Genomic DNA, 22,485 nt, shown 5'->3' on the forward strand with positions numbered 1-22,485 from the left:
AGTCTTTGAATTTGCTTTCCCTGCATTTTGGGCAGCTGGGGTCTTTCCATATCCATTGCTGCACACAACTGCGGCAGCCAACTAGGCTGCGGCAGCATGGGGTCGCAATAGGGTTCTTCATCGTATCTGTAAGATGAATACAAATTGTAGATCAGAACAACAATTTGTCAGGATCTTCATGCATTTTGTAGTCCAGAAGAAGTATCACGTATGGTAGTAGGGTGTACTACCAGATGAAAAGCCTCTGTAAAAAATAATATTTTGCGAAATGTACTAAATATGTTTGTGTAGGATCAACGGAGCCAGCAGAGAAGTATGGGTCACCCACTTTTTGAGCGGTGCGTTGGTGTATTGGTGTTAGTCGGTATAGCAGTGGTGTCTAAATGAGTCGGTAGCAGCACGGTTACTGTGGTTACTGCGCCGTCTATACATCATCATCATACATCATCATCGTGATAAAAGGCACCGCTCACTTCACACAAGTGTGATTTTTGATCTGGGGTACAGATCAACCCCGGATCAACAAGGGGGGTCCAGCCTTCCAAACAAAAAGTGGTCTCCCCCACCTCTGATCAAAGTTAAGCATCTATGGTATTTGAGATTGAACATGTGGCGTACAAACCTCTACATATGATGCATTTGAGCGCATCCTTAACAGGGGCGATTTGTGCCTTTGTCAAGGTCACAGTGGCCACTCTGTTGATCCTGACACGTTGCAGCAGGTCCAGCAGAGCTTGGCCAACATCTGGCAGCCGTTCTGCAGCAAAGACCAGCTTCTCCAGTTTTTCCTTCTCATGCTCTTGGAGACTGGGAAATAAAGAAAAATAAATAATAATAATAATAATTTACTCACAAGTTAAATGTCCCAAAATGTCCCAATTCCCTTTGAAGCTGTCCAGTAGATATCATCCACAAATTTATATTCACAGTCAGACAATTCAAATTCAAACTTTTAAATATGCATATTCAACAGCTTGGTCTGCTTATAGTATTACAAAAAGGAGCTACATCTGACTGCAGGTGCATTACACAGAAATAGCACATTTCTGGACCAAGCTCTCAAACGTGCAGATTCTAAACTTTGAAATATCATGAACATAAGAGGAGGGGGTGTGGATTTATCTTAACTCTCTCACCTTTGGATGATGTCCTCTTGATCCTGGAAGATAGACAACATCTCCATAATTATATTTTCTGCTATGTACTCCATGCTTTGCTTTGGATGTGTGCCAGCCCTGCAATGGCACAGAGATAATCAGTATCAATGAATGAATGAATGAACCAATCAATCAATCAATCAATCTGGATCAGAATCAAATTCGGCCCTGGGGAGTTGAGGCAGGCTGATATGGTGAAGTGATTGTGGACTTGATTGTTTTTGTAGTAGTTAGACGTACAGGTACATGGGTATCAATGAGGTGTAGTGTATCTTGCAGACCAGGCCCATTGCAAGTTGCTGTACTCTGTCTTCTACCTTGAGCGATCCCACCCTATAGTAAAACGAGCAGGCCAAGGTTAAATGGTTTCTAGAATGGAAGGCCAAGCAGAGTAGCCTGACCACTGACCAGTTTGTTTTGGGATGTCTGAAGCCTTGTTTTTAAGGCCATTGTGGTGCTATGGTACCATGAGGTGCAGCCATGCATAGTCTAGTGACATTGGATGAGTGCTCCTCCTCAATGAGGAGATCCTGTACAAACCATAGGGGGTACAAACATCTTGTTCTTTGACTTTTTTTGCCATTTTTTCACTGGAATGATTATAGCCTCTAAAATGCAACCCGGGTAGGTAATTTCCTCTTTTCTTTCACATTGTCATTTGTCAGAAATTGTCACCCACTTTTAGTACTGTGAAGCTGTTGGCCATGCAGAGGTTTATAGGGTGGGCCCAAAGAGAATGGATTAAGTTTTACCTACTGTAGGTGTAATGTTTGTTATCAGCAAGCCAGGAGCAGATTCTACCGAGTTCAGAGTTGAGGGCTTTTTCAACCTGCAATTTGTCCCTGTATGGGACCAGCAGAGCCGAGTCATCCGCAAACAGGAACAAATCGCAGTCACAAGCTGACTCCACAAGCTGACTCCACAAGCTGACTCCACAAGCCCCAGTGGGTTTCACTCACGCCAAAGGGCAAGTAAAACAAAGTCAAGGCACACTTGTATTCATATCTGTGAAAAATAGCCTCTAATACGTGTTGTTATCGCTCGTAAAACTCAAATAAAAATAGTAACCACTTAACCCTTTCACACTTACACTCATACAGTACTTGCACAAATGTTTTTATTTATTTTATTTGTATTTATTTCATTTGTTCTTTTCTTCTTTTTCCCCCTTTTTTGTATTGGGAAATGAGTGTGTAGTTGACGCACAAAGTATTAAAATAGTAGTTATCCTTTAACTAAAAAACAACTGTGCCTTTTTTTGGCAAACTGTTAATAATGTATTAAATGAATCTCTCTCTCTCTCTCTCTCTCTCTCTCTCTCTCTCTCTCCACAATCACAAATGGGCTGATGCAGCAATGCAGTGATCAAAAATAGAAATAATTGTATTTGTATTTACCTACATCTTCCTGCATGTGCTTCTCTGAGCTGCTTGTACGGTATTGGCACGCAGTACATAGACAAAGATGCTTTTATTTTGTGCTCCCTCTGTTGCCTGTCTCAGCAACACAGTTCTCATCCTCCTATTCCACACACACACACACACACACACACACACACACACACACACGCACACACACACAATCACTTCTGGTTTTTAGTCAGATATTTCCAGTGGTGGAAAAAGCACTCACATTTCGTTTTAAAATGCATGTTGTTATGTAGTTCCTTTATAACACTGAACTTTACATGCAGATTTCCGCTGCCCTTACTGTTTACTTATACAGTTATACTGCCCCAAGGCTACTGTTCAGATTATTACTGAAAGGGTATAATTTCCATTTCCATCAGGATTGCCTGTAGTCAGTCTAGAGTACTGGTTGACACTGGTTGAGGTTCACTGTATTGCCCTGCAGGGTCCCTGTGAACAGCATATTTGTGCCCTGCTTATTATTATTATTCACCCATTAGCCTATCTATTGCTAACCAATTTTGTAATAAAGATCAGTACACGTGTACTTAATAGTATTTTATATATTTAATTATACACAGTTTGTCGTTCATAATTTCATTTGACACTAGTCTGACTCAGTCAGAGCTGGGGAAATCGAGTAGCCTTCACCGGGTGGTATAGTTACATTCAGCTCAGACCCAGACCAACCAACCAAGCATGCGCACGCAGCGCACCTTTGGTTACCATGGCTACAAGTCACCAAACACAGAAAGATGTCACTTGCATACATTTTTCCATCAACTGCAGGGCTAATGCATTGATGTAAAAGGGCTGTCGGCAGCGGTAAGTAGGCCCTATTGGTCGAAACTTCAACTTACTTGAGTTAATAGAGATTTTATAGTGTTTACAAAATCAGCATAGCATTGGATCAAGACTATCATCATAGATGTATTTTATCGAATCTGACAGCCTGACTTTTACTTTCTATATGCCTTTGAGACTTTGAATATGTATGTTAATGTGTGTGTCGTGATGTTTTCATATTAAAGCTCACATTAGAAACGGTGAAAATGTATAAAGTGGATTTACCAGTGAACCACGCAGCAGAGGACGCTGTTGCGCGCCGGCGCGCTGCAGAGGTCGCACGCAAGGCTCGAATCTTCAACACACGGAGCCGCGTGTTGGGCGTGGATCTCAGTGCTCTGGATCAGCAGGTGGAAGAGAAGAAACTACGTCAAAAAGTGGAAAGACAGCGAGAGGAAGCTTTTGGTAACATAGCAGGGCCTGCAGGGCAGGGGACATCAATTCATTGAATTCATTATAATTCAATCACCACTGTGTGTTACATGTTGTTTTACTTGTCCAAATGCTGCAGATGAGTTGAGAAGGAGCCACGAGGAAGCGCTGTTGCAGCAAGCGAGAGCCGAGGAGGAGAGGCGAGCGGCGTTGAATAGAGACCTCATTCAGTATCGCACCGTTCACCAGCGCGTGGAGGACTCCCGGGATGCCGATCTCATATGTGACCTGAAGGGGGCGCTCGGACCCACCATTCCAGAGGCAGAGCTGGGACCTGCCAGTATGCAAGTCTTTCAGGTTGGGCCTCATGACAGTTATGGGTAAAAAAAATGTATACAAATCAGAGTAGCAGTGGAAATTCACCCAGTGTCCATCAGCGAATGGTTGAATAGATCAGTGGTTCCCAAAGTGGGGTCCGGGGACCCCTAGGGGTCCTTGAGGCAGTTCAGGGGGTCCCCAGCTAAATGATACTTATAGGAACCAAATGGACCCTTATGCGTCTGTAACTCTGAGTGTGTACAAATGGACTCCCAGAGTTAAATTAACTTTGATTTTACAATATACATTGGGGTCCCAGAGATAGAAATGGGGGACCTTAGCCTAATTCAGGTCAAACCGGGGGTCCTTCAAATGAAAATGGTTGAAAATCACTGCTAGAGCTGTAAAAATCTTCTCTTATGGGGGTCCTTGGCATATTATTTTCTAATGGGGGTCCGCAGGCTAATGAGAAATATCAATTTGGGGGTCCTTGACGTAGTAGTTTGAGAACCACTGGAATAGATGATACTTTATTTCTCAGTTTATTTTATTTAAAGGGTGAAGACATTGGAGAGAAAGAGAGGAAGATAATGCAGATGGAGAACACCGAAAGAGAGCTACGTGGGCAGAAGGAAGTCGACGAGAAAAGGCGTCTGGAGGACAAATACAAAGGTGAAGGCACGCACACACACACACACACACACACACACACACACACACACACACACACACACACACACACACACACACACACACACACACTCTGTTTGCACACACCCACATCCATCACATCATCCGTGGAAAGCAAAGCACCCTCCAACAACATACTCTCACACATAACGGCCCTTTAAGATGAGCATCCATCAACGTCACCTCGGGATAAGGGCATGCGTGTGGGAGTGTGCGATTGTTTGTGCACGAGTGCATGAAGCATGTGCATGATTTAAAGGGCCTATACTGTACACCAGAGCATCGGTGATCACTCCTTGTGTACTGTGTGTGTGTGTGTGTGTGTGTGTGTGTGTGTGTGTGTGTGTGTGTGTGTGCGTGTGTGTGTGTGTGTGCATTTCAGAGGTGCTTATAGGAAAAGAGATGGTACATCAGGATCTGAGGATGGTTCAGCTGGATGCTCTGGAGGCGGAGTGTAATAAAGCTGCTCGCATCGCACTCAACAACTACAATCATGCTCTGGTGGGTAGGCTATTATCATCATGCACGCTGCGTGCGTGCGTGCGTGCGTGCGTGCGTGCGTGCGTGCGTGCGTGCGTGCGCACACCACCTGCCAAGTGTCCTCAAGGCAAAAACCCAGCGAGGTGTTGAGTTGTGGGATTTTTGGGGAATTGAAATAACTAATTGAAGATGCTAAACGATGCGTGCACGGCCACTGGGGGGGATCGGTGCATTGCCATCACATTAGTGATGGAGAAGTGCTTTAATGTATGCATACATGGGCCCAGTCTGTGTTTTAAAAGCCCCCGTTTAGCTATTCCCTGCACTTCCCTCACACACGCATGCCTGAATGCACTCTAGCTGAAATCTCCGGTGGGAGGTGTCATTATGAATCCTTAAGGTCACATTATTCTTTCATGTCAATTATGCGGTTCCTCTAATAACCACTCACATGCACGATGCACGAGAAAACACGACTGACTGAATGAGGGGAACGCTGGTGTCTCAGGAGAACGTTCAACATGTGGTTGACCCCCCCAGGGCAGAACTAACCACAGATCAGAGCACAGGTGACCCAAACGTTTTCCAAGTTCCTAATCATCAAGGGAACTATCGGACTGACCGTGGATCAGTGGTCAGGCCTGTAGGACAAAGGGAGAGGAAAGAATCACTTCTCCCCTAGACTGGTGACCCCCCCCCCCCCCCCCTAAAACAAACCCCTTCTTTTTTCTTACACTCTGTACATACAGTGCTTTATATTTTGTGATGACATTGAATTTTGTTGTTATTTCTCATGTCATGTTTATGAATTGAATACATAGGACCCAAATGGAAACAAGACTTTTCAGTGCTATCCTTTTTAGACCAAGTGTTTGACTGCACTCTGCTGCTGTTTTACATTTCTGTCTAATAAAGTATTCAATCAATCAATCAAGCCTAATCTGCTCTCGCCACCATGCAGGCTGCAGGGCAAGCAGAGAAGCTGAGAGAGCGTCGTACAAGGGAGGAAGGGGAGGGTCTGGCGGAGATGTGGCACATGGTGACGTCGGACATGCTGACCGAGTGTGCCGAGGCGGCAGAGAGGGAGTCTGGGGGCGGGCCGGGGCGGCCCAGGGTTCTGACGGACAGGTGGAGAGGAATGAGCGCAGAGCAGCTCAGAGAAATCCTCAGGGAAAGAGAGGATCAACGTCTTGAGAGACAGGTAAGTCACACTCGAGCACACAATAGGACGCAGGTTTCTATAAGCTTCTATATTCAATGTTCCAAGATAGATGTCAACACAAGGTGGTTAAAAAAAAGAAATGTCTCTGAGACACTGTTACCCAAACAGTGGGTCGGGACCCATATATATATATATATATGAAAAAAATGAAAATAACTGTATGATTTTTTTTAAACAAACAGAGCAACAAATTCCATGAATAAAAACATAATAATTCAGAAGTAGTGAAAATAGCAGATCTACAAGCACACAACGTGTCGTTTTGCGAGCCCGTTTGGATCCCGGGCAAACATTTAATTTCTCTTTTGGGTGATTTGGGAATCACTGCTCTAGGAAGTGTGAAGCTCAGCACAACACAGGTTGCCACACAAAAAAAGTACGGAGCATGTCCTTTTTTCAAAAGTCTGTCAAATGTTTTTTTTTTTCTTCTGTTGCATGTTTTATTTTTTAGAAGCAGCTTGAAGCTGAGAAGCTTCTCGATGCTGCATGGGACTTCCAGCGAATGAAGCTCACTAGAGAGGCAGAGGAGGAGGAGATGAGAACAGAAGGAGTCCAGAGGGAGACGAGGACACAGATGGACCAATACAACAAGCAGCTAGCTAACGAACAGCAGACATAGTAAAGAAAGCACACGCAAGCTCATGCATACTCAATACATGCTCATGTATACTACTCATACAAGCATGCATATAGCCTATAAAAAATAAATGCCTTATTGAGTATTTAGTAGTGTGGGATAGCAAACTTTGGTATGGGGCCTTGAGATGTATAGAATTCAGAATAAGCATACATACATTATTATATGCAGTATATAATTTATACATTTCTTTTAGACAGTGAATGACTATGTACTGTATGCTTCTGTATCTTCCCCAGTCAAGAGTACCTGAACAAGAAACTCTACACCAACAAACCCACTGCAAACTTCTTCAATCAGTTCAATACCAGCTCTCGCTGACCAGTCCAGCACCTCACATTGCCCACTGGCACTCACACAAGTAAATAAATGAAGTCTATTGATTGTTTTATTCAGTATTTATTCCCATCTGGCATCCATACAAAAGGGGTATTCAATTCCTCCAGAGTATTCTTAGGTTGCACACAGCATCAATGTTTGTAAGCGATACGGTATAGGGGTGATACTGACGACAGAAAGGGACTCCTATTTTGGTACAGATTGTTCCAGTTACTTTATTTTGGATCATATATTCAGTTACAGTAGTTGACTCATCAATGCAGATACAATAATATTGGCCCCATATGCAGTACAAGTCCACTCAGAAGCTGACCAACCAAAAGCCCAACCCCACCCCACTCCTGTCTTACTCCATGGCACAAACTTCCCTGGTCCTATGGTGTCCTAATGGTGTTCCCCACAAAGCCTACACAGAGGCACATCTCCCTCCGGCAGTGACATACTGTATATATAACCCTCCGCCCCTACTTCCCCGTTCCCCGTCTCCATCAACCATCCCCTCCCACCTCACTATTAGACATCCATCTGCTCTCATGTACTGAAGAAGCGTTGCTTGCTGTGGTTCTCTATATATGCGTTTTTTCTTTTCATTTTTTTAAAACGTTTTAACTGTATTTAGAAAAAGGAGGAAACACAACATAGGTGGAAAAAAAGGCTAGCGGCCTCAGCTTTCCCCTCAATGCATGAAAAGCAAAAGAGCGAGTGGCAGTAGAGTGAGTATCTGCGCGCGTTCACTCAATCCTTCATTCAAGGTGAACATTTGCTCTGACACTGACAAAACACAGATGTTTAGCAGCAGATAGTCGAGATAGAATATTGACATGTTTCATGTCGTTCATCATTACTGTATGAAAAATAGAATTCTAACTTTTCTTTTCTTTTTTCCCTTTTTGTCCTGAGTGTGTCTGTACAATCAACAACAGGGACTCCACTCAAAGTACAGTTCCTTCAGTGTGCCACTAGCCCATATAAACACAATTTACTCTATTTTCAATCTCTAGGATTGTCAATACGGTAGGTGGCATTTTAGTCTAGTGGCAGACTATTGTTTTGAGTAGGGAGTGCAGAAACAGCAACATTGCATACGTATAGCTTCTCCCTGTGGTAAGCACAAACTGGCTCACTGCATCCCCATCTCTAATAAATGCACCAGACAAAGACTCCACAGATACTCACTGCACTGCAAAGGTTTACTAGATGGTTACAGACATGAATGCGATCTTAGCTCTCTTTCCAATGCTTCTACTATACTATACTAAAAGACGATAGGAATGAATGCACTTTTTTTAAGTGGGTTTGGCAAACATCTAAGGAAAGATGGGGATTTTTTTTTGTCTTTTTTTAATATATGTTTTTAACTAGGAACTAGCTTTATCTAAAACAGCCAAATCTCACTTTAATTATTTGTCAAATAAGGAAAGTGTGAATAGCGTCAATACAAGGAAGGGAAAGACTACTTGAAACGTTTCAAAATGAACGTATAATACAAAGTTAAAACCTGCACATTTTTCACATTTCCTTTTTTTATCATACAAACGTTCGGTTAATCAAAACAATCTTTAAGGGCTGTATATTTACATTCAATGAAATGCTGAAAGCTCTCACTCCAGGATTTGTCATATCCATACCAAAACCATCATCTCTCCAGAATTTCTTTTTCCTTTCCAAAAAAGGGTTTTTGGCATGTCAATAATACTTCTAACCAGCTCTAACAAATAATACATTCTGCGTTTGATGTAAATATCAACTGCTTGCCTTCGGTGTACAATGGCTGCTGTCACATCTTGCATTGATGAGGGCCTGAAAATAATATGTTGAGTGTCACCCACAGATCATCACAGAAAGCACGGCTCCATTTTGTGACGGGGTGAGATGGACAGATATGGGAAGATTGTTCATTAGAGACATTTGTTTAATACACTGTAGAAAGAGACACTGACAAATACAGAAAGCTACACAAAGGTCTCTACACAAAAGAATTACAGAGTTTCATACCAATAATGACATTACACTTCTGGTGAAAAGGCGACAGAGTAATGACATCAGTCTGTTGCTCTATGCAGACCCGGCAGGCACAGGGACTTATAAGGAGCATGTACATACCCATAATACTGTCTTATGGCTAATAGATAAATGTAGATGCAGTTATATACACCACGTGCTATTCAGCATTTTCACAGCAAATTCCTTTTATGCATCCAATGTTATTTATAATAAGAAACCTGGCTTCAGTTAGTTGTAGTGATATCTTGATTCATATGAAACGTGTCAGTAAACCTATAGGGCATGAAGTACTGAATTACATAAGGGATGTAAAAACAAAATCGTATGAAACGGTTGAAAACATAAATAAAACACTGACATAACCAAAAATATGATTTGTATTAAAAAAGTTTCATAGAAAAAAATGACATTTAAAAAAATGGCAATTACTGTCTTGAGACATCAAAATGGCTTTAGACACGTACAATGCAAAATAATATAAAATGCATGATCATGAATATTTAAGATTTACGACTTCCCACATCAGCTTGTGCCTCTCTTGTTTGCCTCATAAGACTCTCCTAATGCCCCCCTCCACCAATACACCTCTCCACAGGACCACAACCTAAAATCCCTCTGATATGTCGATCTCTATGGCATTCTAGCGTTTTTTTTTTTTAAATAGTTGTGTTTATCATAACATCTCTCCCAATCCAATGTCACCATGATAAGGGATAGAGAGAAAGAGAAAAGAGGCAGATAGACGAAAGCCATAATAAGGTATGCTGTAAACTAGGAAGAGTAGAGGAGGGGGGGTGGAGGTCTAAGGACATCATAAGGTCAGGGAACGGGTCTCTATCTATTGTCTTTCGTCAGTCAGACTTGTGTCTCACCGTCCACTACTCTGGACACTCCTTTGGTCAGAAAATAGTCGGGTCAATCAGATGGCTGCCAGGGGGCATCTGAATAGTCAATGTATCGATCGCTTAGTTAGTAGTCACACTATGGATCACAAAGTCAGCAGGGAGCAGGAGCGTATGGGCACGTACGTGTTGACATGTTTTGGTCTGACAGTTCCCAGGGGACGTGGGTGGGTGTGTGGAGGTTAATCCAGGATGGCCACCGAGTTGGGCAGGCCATTGTTGGTGGGAGAGACGGTGGTGGGGTTGAGGGGGGAGCTGTCCGGTAAACCCTCACTGGGACGGCTGTACTGGCTGACCAGGGACTCGTCAATGTTCAGCTCGGTGGTGATGGCGCTGCTGCCGAGGAATTCCAGGGTGTCCTCGCTGCACAGCTTGCTCCCGTCACACAGGGACGCCTGGCTGGCGGTGTGCTTCTCCTCGTTGTCACTGCAAAGGGACAACAACGTGGGGGGGAGAGGGAGCAAGGTGGAGAGAGAATACAACAGCAAAAGGTCAAAATATCCTATTAATAGGCTGCATGAAAAGATGTGTCATTCAATGATTTATAATGAGGCTTTTCGCAGATAACTGAATATATACTGCATACAATCTGAAAAGTTGAAAACAAAAAAAAAGCATGGTAAATTAACTTTTTCTAAACACAAGACAAATGTGTATAACTACTACTAAGGCGGTAGCAGGGGAAGCATGCACCAGTAAGCACATCCCAGCATACCTTTCTAGAGATCTGTTAAGCAGGGCGAGGCATTGGTCAGAAGAGGGGAAGAGTGTAAGGAACACAAAAGGTTAGAAAAAAAACAATGTCAAGGGAACCAGGGTTGATTTATGAAGTTAAATGATCAATACATGTAATATAATGCTCAAGAAATCATAGGCTGATGTTGAGATTAGTGATTCTCAATTATTTCAAGGACCCCCAGGATGATATGCATTAGGCCAAGTGACCTTTGATATGTTTTTTGTTTTTTTATCTCTGGGACCCCAATCTACAGTACAATGTAAACTCTTCAGTCTTTAGTTAACTCTGAGAAAGTACAAATGGAACCAAGTGGTTTTGTAAGGGTCCATTTAGTTCCATTTGTCTCCGTCTCTCAGAATTACAGATCTGCAAGGGTCACTTTGGTTCCTACTTCCTACCAATTTGTCTCGTGTTTAGCCAGATGGTTAGATATCTATCTGTGTTCTACGTCCACTCTAGATATCTATCCGTGTTCTACGTCCGCTCTAGATATCTATCTGTGTTCTACATCCGCTCTAGATATCTATCTGTGTTCTACGTCCGCTCTAGATATCTATCTGTGTTCTACGTCCGCTCTAGATATCTATCTGTGTTCTACGTCCGCTCTAGATATCTATCTGTGTTCTACGTCCGCTCTAGATATCTATCTGTGTTCTACGTCCGCTCTAGATATCTATCTGTGTTCTACGTCCGCTCTAGATATCTATCTGTGTTCTACGTCCGCTCTAGATATCTATCTGTGTTCTACGTCCGCTCTAGATATCTATCCGTGTTCTACGTCCGCTCTAGATATCTATCTGTGTTCTACGTCCGCTCTAGATATCTATCTGTGTTCTACATCCGCTCTAGATATCTATCTGTGGCATCTAAATTCAGTGAATGGGCAATCTGGGTGGAAAAAAAGAAAAGAAGAATTTAGATTTCCCCGGACCTATCAGTCAGTATAAGCTGATCTCTCTGCGTATCTGGCTACGTGAGAGAGATTACCAGACTATCAATCACTTAGGAACCCCCTGGAACCCCCTCAAATACCCCTGGGGGTCCCTGGAACCCCCTCAAATACCCCTGGGGGTCCCTGGACCACACGTCGAAAGCCAGACATCTCTGGAAGACTGGACTGGACAAACCTGTACTCTCCAAAGGTCTCATCCTTCATAGGCCGTGCTTCTGAATCCGTTGGACCCTCTTCTTTATCTTTGACTGAAAGGGACAATTGGATTGGATTTCATTATCAGTCCTTTAATCGCCAAGATCATCTCGGATTTGCTCTCTGAGCCACTTCTGGGAAGTTGACAAATGACAGTCTGCCGGATATATGGTACATGATAGCACGATGGTGACGAACAACCATTGGACAATGCTTCAGTAACATACATGGTAGACAAAGGATTTAATGGCTATCTGTAGCCACTATCTGTTAACACATGATTTAAAATAGGCTTGTTAAAATTTTTAAATTATGTAATTTATTCATCGCTATGGAAAGTCTATTACCGATTATTATTATGGTGGCATATCATCACGGATTCAACAGGATTTTTTTTGCCATGTCCTTTCTTCCTTGATAAAGATATCTTTTGGACTGCTTACTGTTTCTATCCTCATCTCATTAATAGCACATAAAATATATACAGAATATTCCCCCAGAAAGCCAGGGCAAGTGTTTAGCATCTGTCCCTACAGGGACCACCTTGGCATTAAGCAGAGCATACAGTATCCTCTCTTAATTCCACTTACAGTATTTCCATTAAAAGCCTGGTTGCTTGCTGTAGCGTATTCTTCTGACATCTCAGATCCTGTTCCCACTTAGATCTAATTTTCAATAACAGTTAGGTATATAGCTCTAGAGTCTAGACAATTCAACGTCCTCAGCATAATGGCTTCTATTCGTTTCCTGGAAAGGAACTGTCTGAGTAAACTTTGTCAGCACGAGTCATTTGAGTTGAAACAAGTCATCAGTGAGAGATCCCTTAAGTAACCTCCTTGTATATGCTGCACATGCCATTTGCCACACATCTTTTAACTGCATTCCCAGGTGACCAATATAGAAATAATACTACATTAAAGTGTATGGCTGATCGTGTAGAAGCGGTAACACTCATAACTCAGCCTTAGCATCGCATAATCCTGTCATGTTCCGGGTTTCATGATATCCCGTAGAGGTTTGGTTGTACCAGTTTAATAGATCATCCAGGCTGGCTGGAGTGGTGGAACCAACCGTCTAAGTTATGCACTCAACAGGACCAACAATAAGGCCAATGAATAAACGCAAACGCCTTTATTTTAGGGGCGGCCGTAGGGTAGAGAGGCCGTAGGGTAGAGAGGCCGTAGGGTAGAGAGGCCGTCTCTACTCTCTACTCTCTACTCGTCTCAAACCGTTGCCTCCCGGCCCCAGTCTATACATCAAGTGTCCCTGAGCAAGTGACCCCCCCCCCCCCCTCCCATCACTTGGGTGATGCTGAAAACTGAATTTCCCCTGCGAAGCTATACAGTAATTTCAAAATAGACTATGAGCAAGTAGCACCATGCATCAAATGAAAAGGAGATTGGAAGCACAATTGCTAGTCAGACCAGTCTAAAAATTACCATATCCATCACAACCAAATGTATTTTGCAACCTGCCGCCACAGGCCACAAGTTAAGTAGGACAAGTGGGAACCCTCAGAAACAATTGCAATATGTGCAATTTTCCATTGTTTCTGCCAACAGCCCCAACAATAAGGCCAAATATAACCATTAATAACTGTAATATTAAGTGGAAGACTGCCTGACTGTCTCTCTTCCTTCCGTCCTTCCGTTATAAAGGATGCGTCTCTATTAAATTAAATAGGACTACTAGGTCATTACAGTAGTAAACACCAAAACTGTTCACCAGAAATAAGCAGAAAAATATAGAACAGACAAATTGCATGAATGTGACTTAGAACTCTACTGTGGCCAAGTATAATGACTGACATGACATGTGAAATACAAGCACATACAGTGAGTGAACGTTTCCAGTAGACAGACAAATGAGTTGGAACGCTATAAATCAATACGACGATCAGCATGAGAAGCAGCTCTCAATAACTCAAACATACAGTATAAATCCAATGTACAGGTCTTAGTTTGCCATGTTTCTGGTGTGATAAATTCAAAAAGAAACTGACACTCATCTATGGGAGAATGGCCAAAATAGAACTGTATAGTAGTATATTTTTGAAGATACATTTCCAGGGCCAAGTATAGTGGCTTATTGTTCATGGCCAAAGGCCTTTGATACATACTATGGTTGGCTGTTGAGAACGATGTTGTATTCCCACCGCAGGTGGGCGGGACTTACCTGAATACTTTCCACCTTTGCTTCTCTTGATAAAGCAGAGGATGAGCAATATCAGCAGTAGCAGCACGATGGCGCTCACAAGCCCAATAAACCAGCCCTCTGTGGCAAAGCTTGTGCTCTCCATTACTCCTTCAGACAGGGAGAATGGGAGATTGAGGGCAGGATGAGGAAAGAGAAGAAGTGAGAACATTGAAAACGGAGGCATGGGAGAGGGATGAAAGCACAGGAGGGGATGATGGGATGAAAGAGGATGAAAGGAAGAGAAAGGAGATTAAAAAGAGAGCAAAAGAGAGTGAGAGCGCAGGGTGTCCGTAAAGCACAGAGACATTCTGTCAGAGACTGTAGATGTTACACAAGGGAACCAGGGAAACACGGCGCGACGTCCCAAACAAACAGTACTAATAGATCATTTCATACGGCTCGCCAAGCCCTCTTTTCATCTGGGTTCTTTGAAAGCACTTCAGAAGCATCACAGGCCGCCGTGCGGCGCTTTGTAGGATCCAAGTCTTTATGTTATAGCCGCCCAGAGGAGAGAGAGAAAAAAGGGATGAACTGGGGCATCGGGTCCTACCTGTCCCATTGGTTGCGATGTCAGTCTCCCAGAAGCGGTTGCCGCTGTGGGTGAAGCGTAGGTGGTAATTAGAGCCTGGAGATAGGCCCTTCAGCTCGTAGAAGGCCTGCGAGGAGTTCACAATCTCTGACTGCTTCCATTTACCATTACCTGCGTGAAGGAGAAGCGACATTTTGTTTTTCATTGTGTTTCAGCGCCACGATGTATGTATCCAAAACATGTACAGTTTACTACAGGCTGCAGGGTGAATGAAATGAGGTTTCCCATATACAGTATATCGTCGCTACAAACCTTGTTTCTCCTTGCTACTAATATATCGCTAATATTGTACTATTTTGAAAAATGAATCTATAATGACATTTAAAGTGTTTAGTTCTGCCTGTGTGGGTTTTATAAATATTTATTAACAAGAACTTAAATGTGACAAAAAAATAATAACCATGGATCCACAGGTTTGGCTTATATGTTTTGGACATACAAGGTTTCTGCCCGACAGCGATAACATGCACATTTTGGGCTCCTTATGTACCCTTCTTGTTGAGGTAGTGGATCTGGAAGACAAGGTTCTTGTGCCTCTCGTTGGTCACCCAGCTGAAATTGACAGACGTTTCTCCAACAGATAGGCCGAAGTTGTCAGGGGGAGCTGAAATGGGTTCCAGACACTCAAACTCACATTCTAGTACTCGCATGAAACAATGGTCATATATTTTTTCATACACTATGACGCTAATAAACACGCCAGCCTGCAGTTGTACCTCCTTCCAGAACGGTGGCGCCCTCCCTCATAATGGGCTCTCCGTCCCCAGCGGCAGTACGCCCGCTCAGGTAGAAGCGGTATCGGCTGTGTGGGTCCAGGCCCGTCAGGGTGTGGTGTGTGGACGTGGGGTCGCTGATGTTCACCACCTGCATTATGTTGTCATCGCTGTCCACGACTGACGACCACCACACAATCACAGAACACATCACTCAATCACTGCCTGCTCTCGAACACAACCTCCTGGGTGTGTGACATGCAACTGACTGATAATGACCATTAGCAAGCTCTGGTATTGACTTTCTTCAGTGCTATCGATCATGTTGAGAATGCATTGTCTTATGCCCTCTATACTGACATCTACTTTTCTATTGTGCTTCATAATGCATGGAAACAAGCACTTAACAAACGGCAAAATAAATTGATGCATGCTGTGGGTGTGGGCCTATGTTACATGTATTTGTAATTGATGGAAGGTGTCAGGTGTAATACCCATGGATTTCAGCTGATATCCTATGAGAATTCCATTGGGTTCGGCAGGTGGAGACCAGCGGACAGTTATCTCTTCCTCTCCTGGGCTCTCCAGTTCCAGGGATATGGGAGGACCAGGAGCTAGCAACAACGACAGTCAAGGCTTGATTGAAAATAATGCACTTTTCCATACATTCTATGAATGCTTTCTTCACCTCAATTTTCCCATAATATTTATCCCTACCATCCGTTCACCTTTTCCCTGTTCAGTTATGGAGCTCCCTTTGTGTATAATATCAGTGTCACTTCCTATATTGATACACCGTTGAGAGTAACTCCTCTGTATAAGGAAGCTAATTAGATCCCGGCAACTACCGCCCTGTTTCCATCCTTTGTTTCATTTCAAAGGTTATAGAGAGGTGAATATAATGAGCAGATTGATAGTTATCTGGCAAAACGCAAACGTCTATTAGAATTCCTATCCGTCTTCAGAAGATCTCATTCCACTGACACAAACTCCACCAACGCTGTTTCTCACCTCCCTCCCCAGTGTTGAAGGGCAGAGGCTCTGAGGGTGGTCCCTCTCCCTTGCTGTTAAACACGGTGACGGACAGAGCGTAGTGGGAGTATGGCTTCAGACCACTGATCAGCCGCCCACCGTCGTTGGGCCCCGTCTCGATCACTACGGTGGTTTCTGGCTCCCTGGACCTCCGGCCTCGGTGATGGCCCCTGGAACCGAACCTGGTCAAGTGAATCTGGAACGGGGAATAAGACCAGAGCCAGGAAAAGTTGTTAAGGAGGAAACCGTTCAAACTATTTGGTTTCAAGGAAAGAAATCCAGCTTCATATTGGTTTTCTAGATTACACATTACGTATTCTTTATTCATGGCATTTTGTTAAACCTTCATAGATCTTAACTCGATCGCCATTAAAATGGTGTGGTTTTAAAATAGTTACAAAAGGGTATACTGTAGCTGATTTGAAGGTGTTAAAGATGGAATGCCGTGTCTATATGGAGTTACATTACTAATAGACCCCCAGATGTGGTTATAATATTCAAAATGTCTTCCCTGTGTATTTTTGGTTTCTTCCTGAAAGCTGAAAGCTTTTGAGTCAAAAGGCCCAATCAAAATCACACCACTTTTGTGTGATTTTAGCCCTAACCCCACACCAATAATAATATTATTATTATATTTAATAATAATAGTTTTTCTAACTTGGACCTAGAGAATATCACATTTTAGCAGCAAGCAGTTCCTCCACCGGCAACAGAAATGACAAATTAGGCCAAAAAATAGAATAGATATTCTACGTGTACCTTGTATCCCAGCAGGAGTCCTCTGACTGTCTCCTTGTCCACTGGGGCCCAGGTCACTCTGACGGCTGTGGCGTTCAGCACCGCCATTCCCACATTCATGGGAGCCTCTTGGGGGTCTGAGAGAAAGAGAGTGGATGACAATAGAGACACAGTGACTGTTGAGAAGGGGTCCAGAGAGAAAGCTACAAAAGTCTCTTTGCTGATTAAAAAAAAGACAACTTCAGCAAACTTTAGCAGATCAAGATATTTCCAGACCTTTTCCATAAGGCATTCTTTTCTTTTCAATTTGGCAAATATTGCCCATTTTCTCTAAATGTGGTTATGTTAACTGGCCATTCAGACTGGATGTTCCTATAGGGTGGTATTGACACACCATGCCTCCTCCGATACACATGGAATGGCCTGCCTCCTCTTTTCACCTGGAAGAGCTATGCCAAGAAACACCCAATTCCTATTCCTCAACGTTGAACACCTATGCTGACAGGTGCTCTTCACCAACCTTTATGGTACTGGTGCTGTTTCAAAGATTGCCCTCCCCCGTCCAGCTTCCCTCCCACGAACGTGGCCTATTGTGCTCGTATATGGGCATGAACTTTACCCCTGCCCCACCCAAGTGTCCCAAGAGGTATATTGTGGTGGTAGATTTTCTTTACCATCCTCCCCAGAGTAGCCAATGACGGGGTCTGGCTCCGGTCCCTCTCCCTCTCCATTGATAGCCTGAACTTTGATCTCAAAGGCAGAATAGTTGCCAACGTCATTGACAATGAAAGGAGGCACAGTGGTGTAGTTCACATGCCAGGTCGGTCCGCTGCCCATCACTCGCCTCCACAGCACCCTGTACCGGAAGTCTGGTCCATTGAAGTTACGCCTGTCCATTCCCTGGAGTGACGGGGATGAGAACCAATCACAAACGAGACACTTCCAGAATAATGTGTCGTTTGTAAACTTCAAAATATCTGTACAAAGGTGCAATGAAGAGGCGTATAGTACCTCCCAGGTGATGACCAGAGAGTCAGGGTCAGTGGACTCACTCCTTACATCCTCTGGGTTGTTGTCTGGTGCTGAGGACGAATCAGAGGTTAACACATTATGTATTAGCTATAAGTATAAGCAATCATAATTATGTATGGTTAATTATTATAATAATTATTATAATTACAAGGTTGTAACAACTTGCAACATGGTGTCCCATGCAATAGCAACTACAATTCCATACAACTTCTACTACTTCTACTGGCACAAGAGTTATACAATATATGAGCGTTTTTCATTAAATTCGCATACAAAACTAGATGAATCATATCAGTCAATAAATGGTAAGCTGTGACCCTGACCTTCAGCGGGTGTGTTGTGGAGGTCAGAGGGCTTGCTGGAGTCACTCGCACCCACGTCGTTGGCAGCGATCACCCGGAAACGATAGGACATGTAGGGCTGCAGCGGGAGGTTGGTGCTCGCCTTGTTTCCACCTACCCTCTTAACCTCCTCCCATCCCCTGTGCTTGGTACCCTGATCTTCAAACTCTACCACATACTCTGGGCAGGGAGGGAGGGGAGAGAGAGAGAGAGAGAGAGAGAGAGAGAGAGAGAGAGAGAGAGAGAGAGAGAGATTCGAACAGAAGAGGTTTGATTGATTGATTGATACAGAAATGTAAACAGTACATAGGGTAACAAGACAACTCACCCCTTTTCTGTTTTCCTCCCGGAATTTTCCCCAGTGAGGGGTGGGAGAGGCTGGACAGCAGACGGCTGGACTTTGAATTTATCTAACTATAAACTTTCACGGCAGCAGACAGCCTAAGTACAAATATAATTTATGAAAAGCTACTACAGTGAAGTCTGTTCACAGAAGTTGTTGTAGGCTATGTGGGGATTATCTGACGAGGTACCATTTGAGTGGGAAAAATCTTACATATACTAAATAATACTAAATTGTTTATAGGGTCAATATAAGTAAAATAATATAGCCTTTCCACAGGAGTATCTTTTTATATTTGTCCAAAAAGAATACAAACAGCCAATAGCATATTACAAAGTTATCCCCCTCACTGGGGAAAATTCCGGGAGGAAAAACGGGCAAGCACCGGGGTGAGTTGTCTTGTATTCGTACATAGTACAGTCAGACACTTGGTCTAAAACTAAAGGATAGCACTAAAATAAGTTATTGCGGTCTTGTTTTCAGTTCAGACATGAAAAAAATAACCAAATTCAATATCATCAGGTAAATATATGGAATGGAAACGTGAATAAATGCTCAGCAGAGATAAAGCCACATATTGAGAGCATTTCAGCTGTGTAGGAATCTGTCAGAGTAATGAAGACAGAGCAGCCTTTCATCTTCCCAGAGGGTGATAGATGATATAGGCTAGTACTGGAGTATTAGAGCTAGCCAGAAGCCACCATGGAATGCTGTGTTCATGTTTGTTTCCGTGCGTGCGTGCGTGCGTGCGTGCGTGCGTGCGTGCGTGCGTGCGTGCGTGCGTGCGTGCGTGCATTGCGTAATCAAAAATGATTACAAAAGAATAATAACAATAATAATAAAAGTGATAAGAAAACAAATCTAATATCACCACAAAACCAATACTGCTATGATGCATAGTTGACATGTTCAGATGCGACATCACGTTGTAAGTTTGCGTATGTGGTGAGTTACACGTAACAGTATGTGTGTGTGTGTGTGTGTGTGTGTGTGTGTGTGTGTGTGTGTGTGTGTGTGTGTGTGTGTGTGTGTGTGTGTGTGTGTGTGTGTGTGTGTGCAATACCTATTACAGGGCTGTTGTGGTCATCTCCAGGGGTCCAGCTAAGTGTCACAGCACGGTGTTTATGATCAGAGATGTGCAGGAGGCCTGGGGGGTCTGGGCGATCTGAGGAGCCAAACACACATTATGGAGACTTTATCAACGGCAAGGAGCACCACGCCCTGATCCTCACCAGAAGAACAATGTTAACCTATTAAGACCTGAGGCCCATTCTACAAATGCCTTATAAATCCTAACAGTTTTTCTGAAAAACAAATGTTTCTATGCCAAGGATCCCCAGAATTATATGTATTTGGTCGCCCAACTCCCATCTCAAAATATCTTGTTCCAGGGACCTCCAGAAGCAAAGATTTGAGTTAAAAATGTTTGCTTTAAAAAAAATGCATTATTCAAAGATTCGCACACATGTTCACGATTTATGAATAGTTTTAACCATTAACCAATGTAATGGTTAAAGTGGTTCAAATCCAGACAGACAGACAGACAGACAGACAGACAGACAGACAGACAGGTTGGCTCATGGTTTTAAAACTATGTTCACGTTCACATTGTCAGTTTCAGACACTAATTTGGTAATTCATTCGCTAAATAATGGACAGTTCAGATGGTCCACGACTTACCGACTAAAGTGAGGGAGCCACTGGCTGAAGCCTCGTCCAGGTCTGTGATGACCTCACAGGTGTATATGCCTTCGTCCTCAGGCTCCACATTGGTCACGATTAGATCTGGACCTTTCATTGTATACCTGGAATAGCATTGCAATGGTCATCATCCTCACCACCATCATACATGCCTGTAGGAGAACCACTCATCTGCTCGACTTCACACAACTTGACACTGCACAGTCTGCACTTCCTTGTGTGTCCTCAGCAATCATTACAGTATAGTTCTTGTCATTATCATCATCATCATAGGTCATGTCATTATTATCATCATCATCATCATCATATTGTCACATCATAGGTTTACAGGTGCAAAACTCAGTGGTGGAAAAAGTACAATTTTTTTTACTTAAGTAAAGTAAAAGTAAAGTATCAATACTGCAATATAGAAATACTCTGTTACAAGTAAAAGTCCAGAATTCAAAATGTGCTTGAGTGCAAACGTATTGGCATTAAAATGTACTTAAAGTACCTAAAGTAAAAGTCATACTCATTATGCAGAATGTGCAAGGCACAAACCTGCACATCAGGAGCAATTAGGGGTTCAGTCCCATTGAACTGGGAACCTCACGGTTTTCCCATCCGGCCGCTCTACCGGCCACTCTACCCCTGAGCCACTGCCGCCGCCCCAAAGTAACTAGTAACTAAAGTTTTTGTTACTTTACACCACTGGGTTTACAGGTGCAAAACAGTGGGTGAAATGTTTGTTTTTGTTATTTCCATAAGAGAAAGGGAAGAAAGACAGTGCCCGTTCAGACCGTGGTCAATCACCATTCAGAACACATGCCTGTAGGAGAACCACTCATCTGCTCCACTTCACACAACTTGACACTGCACAGTCTGCACTTCCTTGTGTGTCCTCAGCAATACAACCCGTCAAGTGTGAAGTGAAGTCAATCGGATGAATGCTTCTCAAAACATGAGACATTCAAACATGCATACAGAGATTCCTGCATGGAATTTATGGATATACAGTAGAAAACGTTTTTGTCTCGCGCTGACAGCACACCAACCTCGGCAACTTACTTTACTTCATTTACAAGAACTCTCCACAATTGTTAAATAAAATTGTTATTTTGATCAACGTTTGCCTGCAATCTCTCCTATGGAACCACATCAATACAGCATGGAATTGTGGACATTACCTTATCCAATGACAACAAAATATTCAAAGTTTTGGATCTGCGAGACTAAAACTCATCAAATGGCCGCCCGTGGCTCAAATGCCGAATAAACAATGGACCTTGATTTGAAAAGGGTTGAAAAAGCACTGCGCTAAAGCCTCAGTAGAATCAGGCCTTACTTGTCATCCTCGTGGGACTGGAAGATCTTCTGCAGGTTCTTCCTCCACACCATGAGCGGAGCGGGCAGCTTAGGGTCCACCACGGCCAGGCACGTGAAGATGGCCGTCTCCCCGGGAAGCACGTTCAGAGCCTGAGGAGGAGAGATGATCACTGTCCTGTCTGTGGGAGAGAGACAGAGAGAGAGAGAGAGAGAGAGAGAGAGAGAGAGAGAGT

General features: G+C 43.2%; 2 protein-coding genes across 4 annotated transcripts in view; one reads left to right on the forward strand and one right to left on the reverse strand.

Annotated features, from left to right (window-relative positions):
• Positions 1 to 3,618: 3,618 nt before the first annotated feature.
• On the forward strand, positions 3,619 to 7,500 carry ribc1 (RIB43A domain with coiled-coils 1; the record flags this gene model as incomplete). The annotated part of the gene is made up of 7 exons (XM_079520284.1): positions 3,619 to 3,817; positions 3,924 to 4,141; positions 4,660 to 4,774; positions 5,175 to 5,293; positions 6,234 to 6,473; positions 6,946 to 7,112; positions 7,371 to 7,500. The coding sequence occupies 7 exons, from the start codon at positions 3,619 to 3,621 to the stop codon at positions 7,450 to 7,452; spliced, it is 1,140 nt and encodes a 379-aa protein (XP_079376410.1). The 3' UTR covers positions 7,453 to 7,500.
• A 490-nt stretch (positions 7,501 to 7,990) lies between these two features.
• Positions 7,991 to 22,485, reverse strand: part of l1cama (L1 cell adhesion molecule, paralog a) — a 61,299-nt gene continuing 46,804 nt past the window's right edge. For 2 of the 3 annotated variants that reach the window (XM_079513339.1, XM_079513338.1), the window contains 15 exons: positions 22,272 to 22,431; positions 20,927 to 21,051; positions 20,310 to 20,411; positions 18,886 to 19,083; positions 18,542 to 18,612; positions 18,205 to 18,430; positions 17,552 to 17,667; positions 16,772 to 16,988; positions 16,255 to 16,374; positions 15,764 to 15,940; positions 15,538 to 15,651; positions 15,009 to 15,158; positions 14,438 to 14,566; positions 12,243 to 12,315; positions 7,991 to 10,802 (listed from right to left, as the gene is read on the reverse strand). In XM_079513339.1, the coding sequence (XP_079369465.1) occupies positions 10,559 to 10,802; positions 12,243 to 12,315; positions 14,438 to 14,566; positions 15,009 to 15,158; positions 15,538 to 15,651; positions 15,764 to 15,940; positions 16,255 to 16,374; positions 16,772 to 16,988; positions 17,552 to 17,667; positions 18,205 to 18,430; positions 18,542 to 18,612; positions 18,886 to 19,083; positions 20,310 to 20,411; positions 20,927 to 21,051; positions 22,272 to 22,431 (2,222 nt within the window). In that variant the 3' untranslated portion in view covers positions 7,991 to 10,558. The remainder of the gene's footprint in view (positions 10,803 to 12,242; positions 12,316 to 14,437; positions 14,567 to 15,008; positions 15,159 to 15,537; positions 15,652 to 15,763; positions 15,941 to 16,254; positions 16,375 to 16,771; positions 16,989 to 17,551; positions 17,668 to 18,204; positions 18,431 to 18,541; positions 18,613 to 18,885; positions 19,084 to 20,309; positions 20,412 to 20,926; positions 21,052 to 22,271; positions 22,432 to 22,485) is intronic. The other variant, XM_079513340.1, reaches the window with a different exon arrangement.

This window comes from Electrona antarctica, assembly GCF_951216825.1.
Source record: "Electrona antarctica genome assembly, chromosome: 2".
NCBI classification, from domain to species: Eukaryota; Metazoa; Chordata; class Actinopteri; order Myctophiformes; family Myctophidae; genus Electrona; species Electrona antarctica.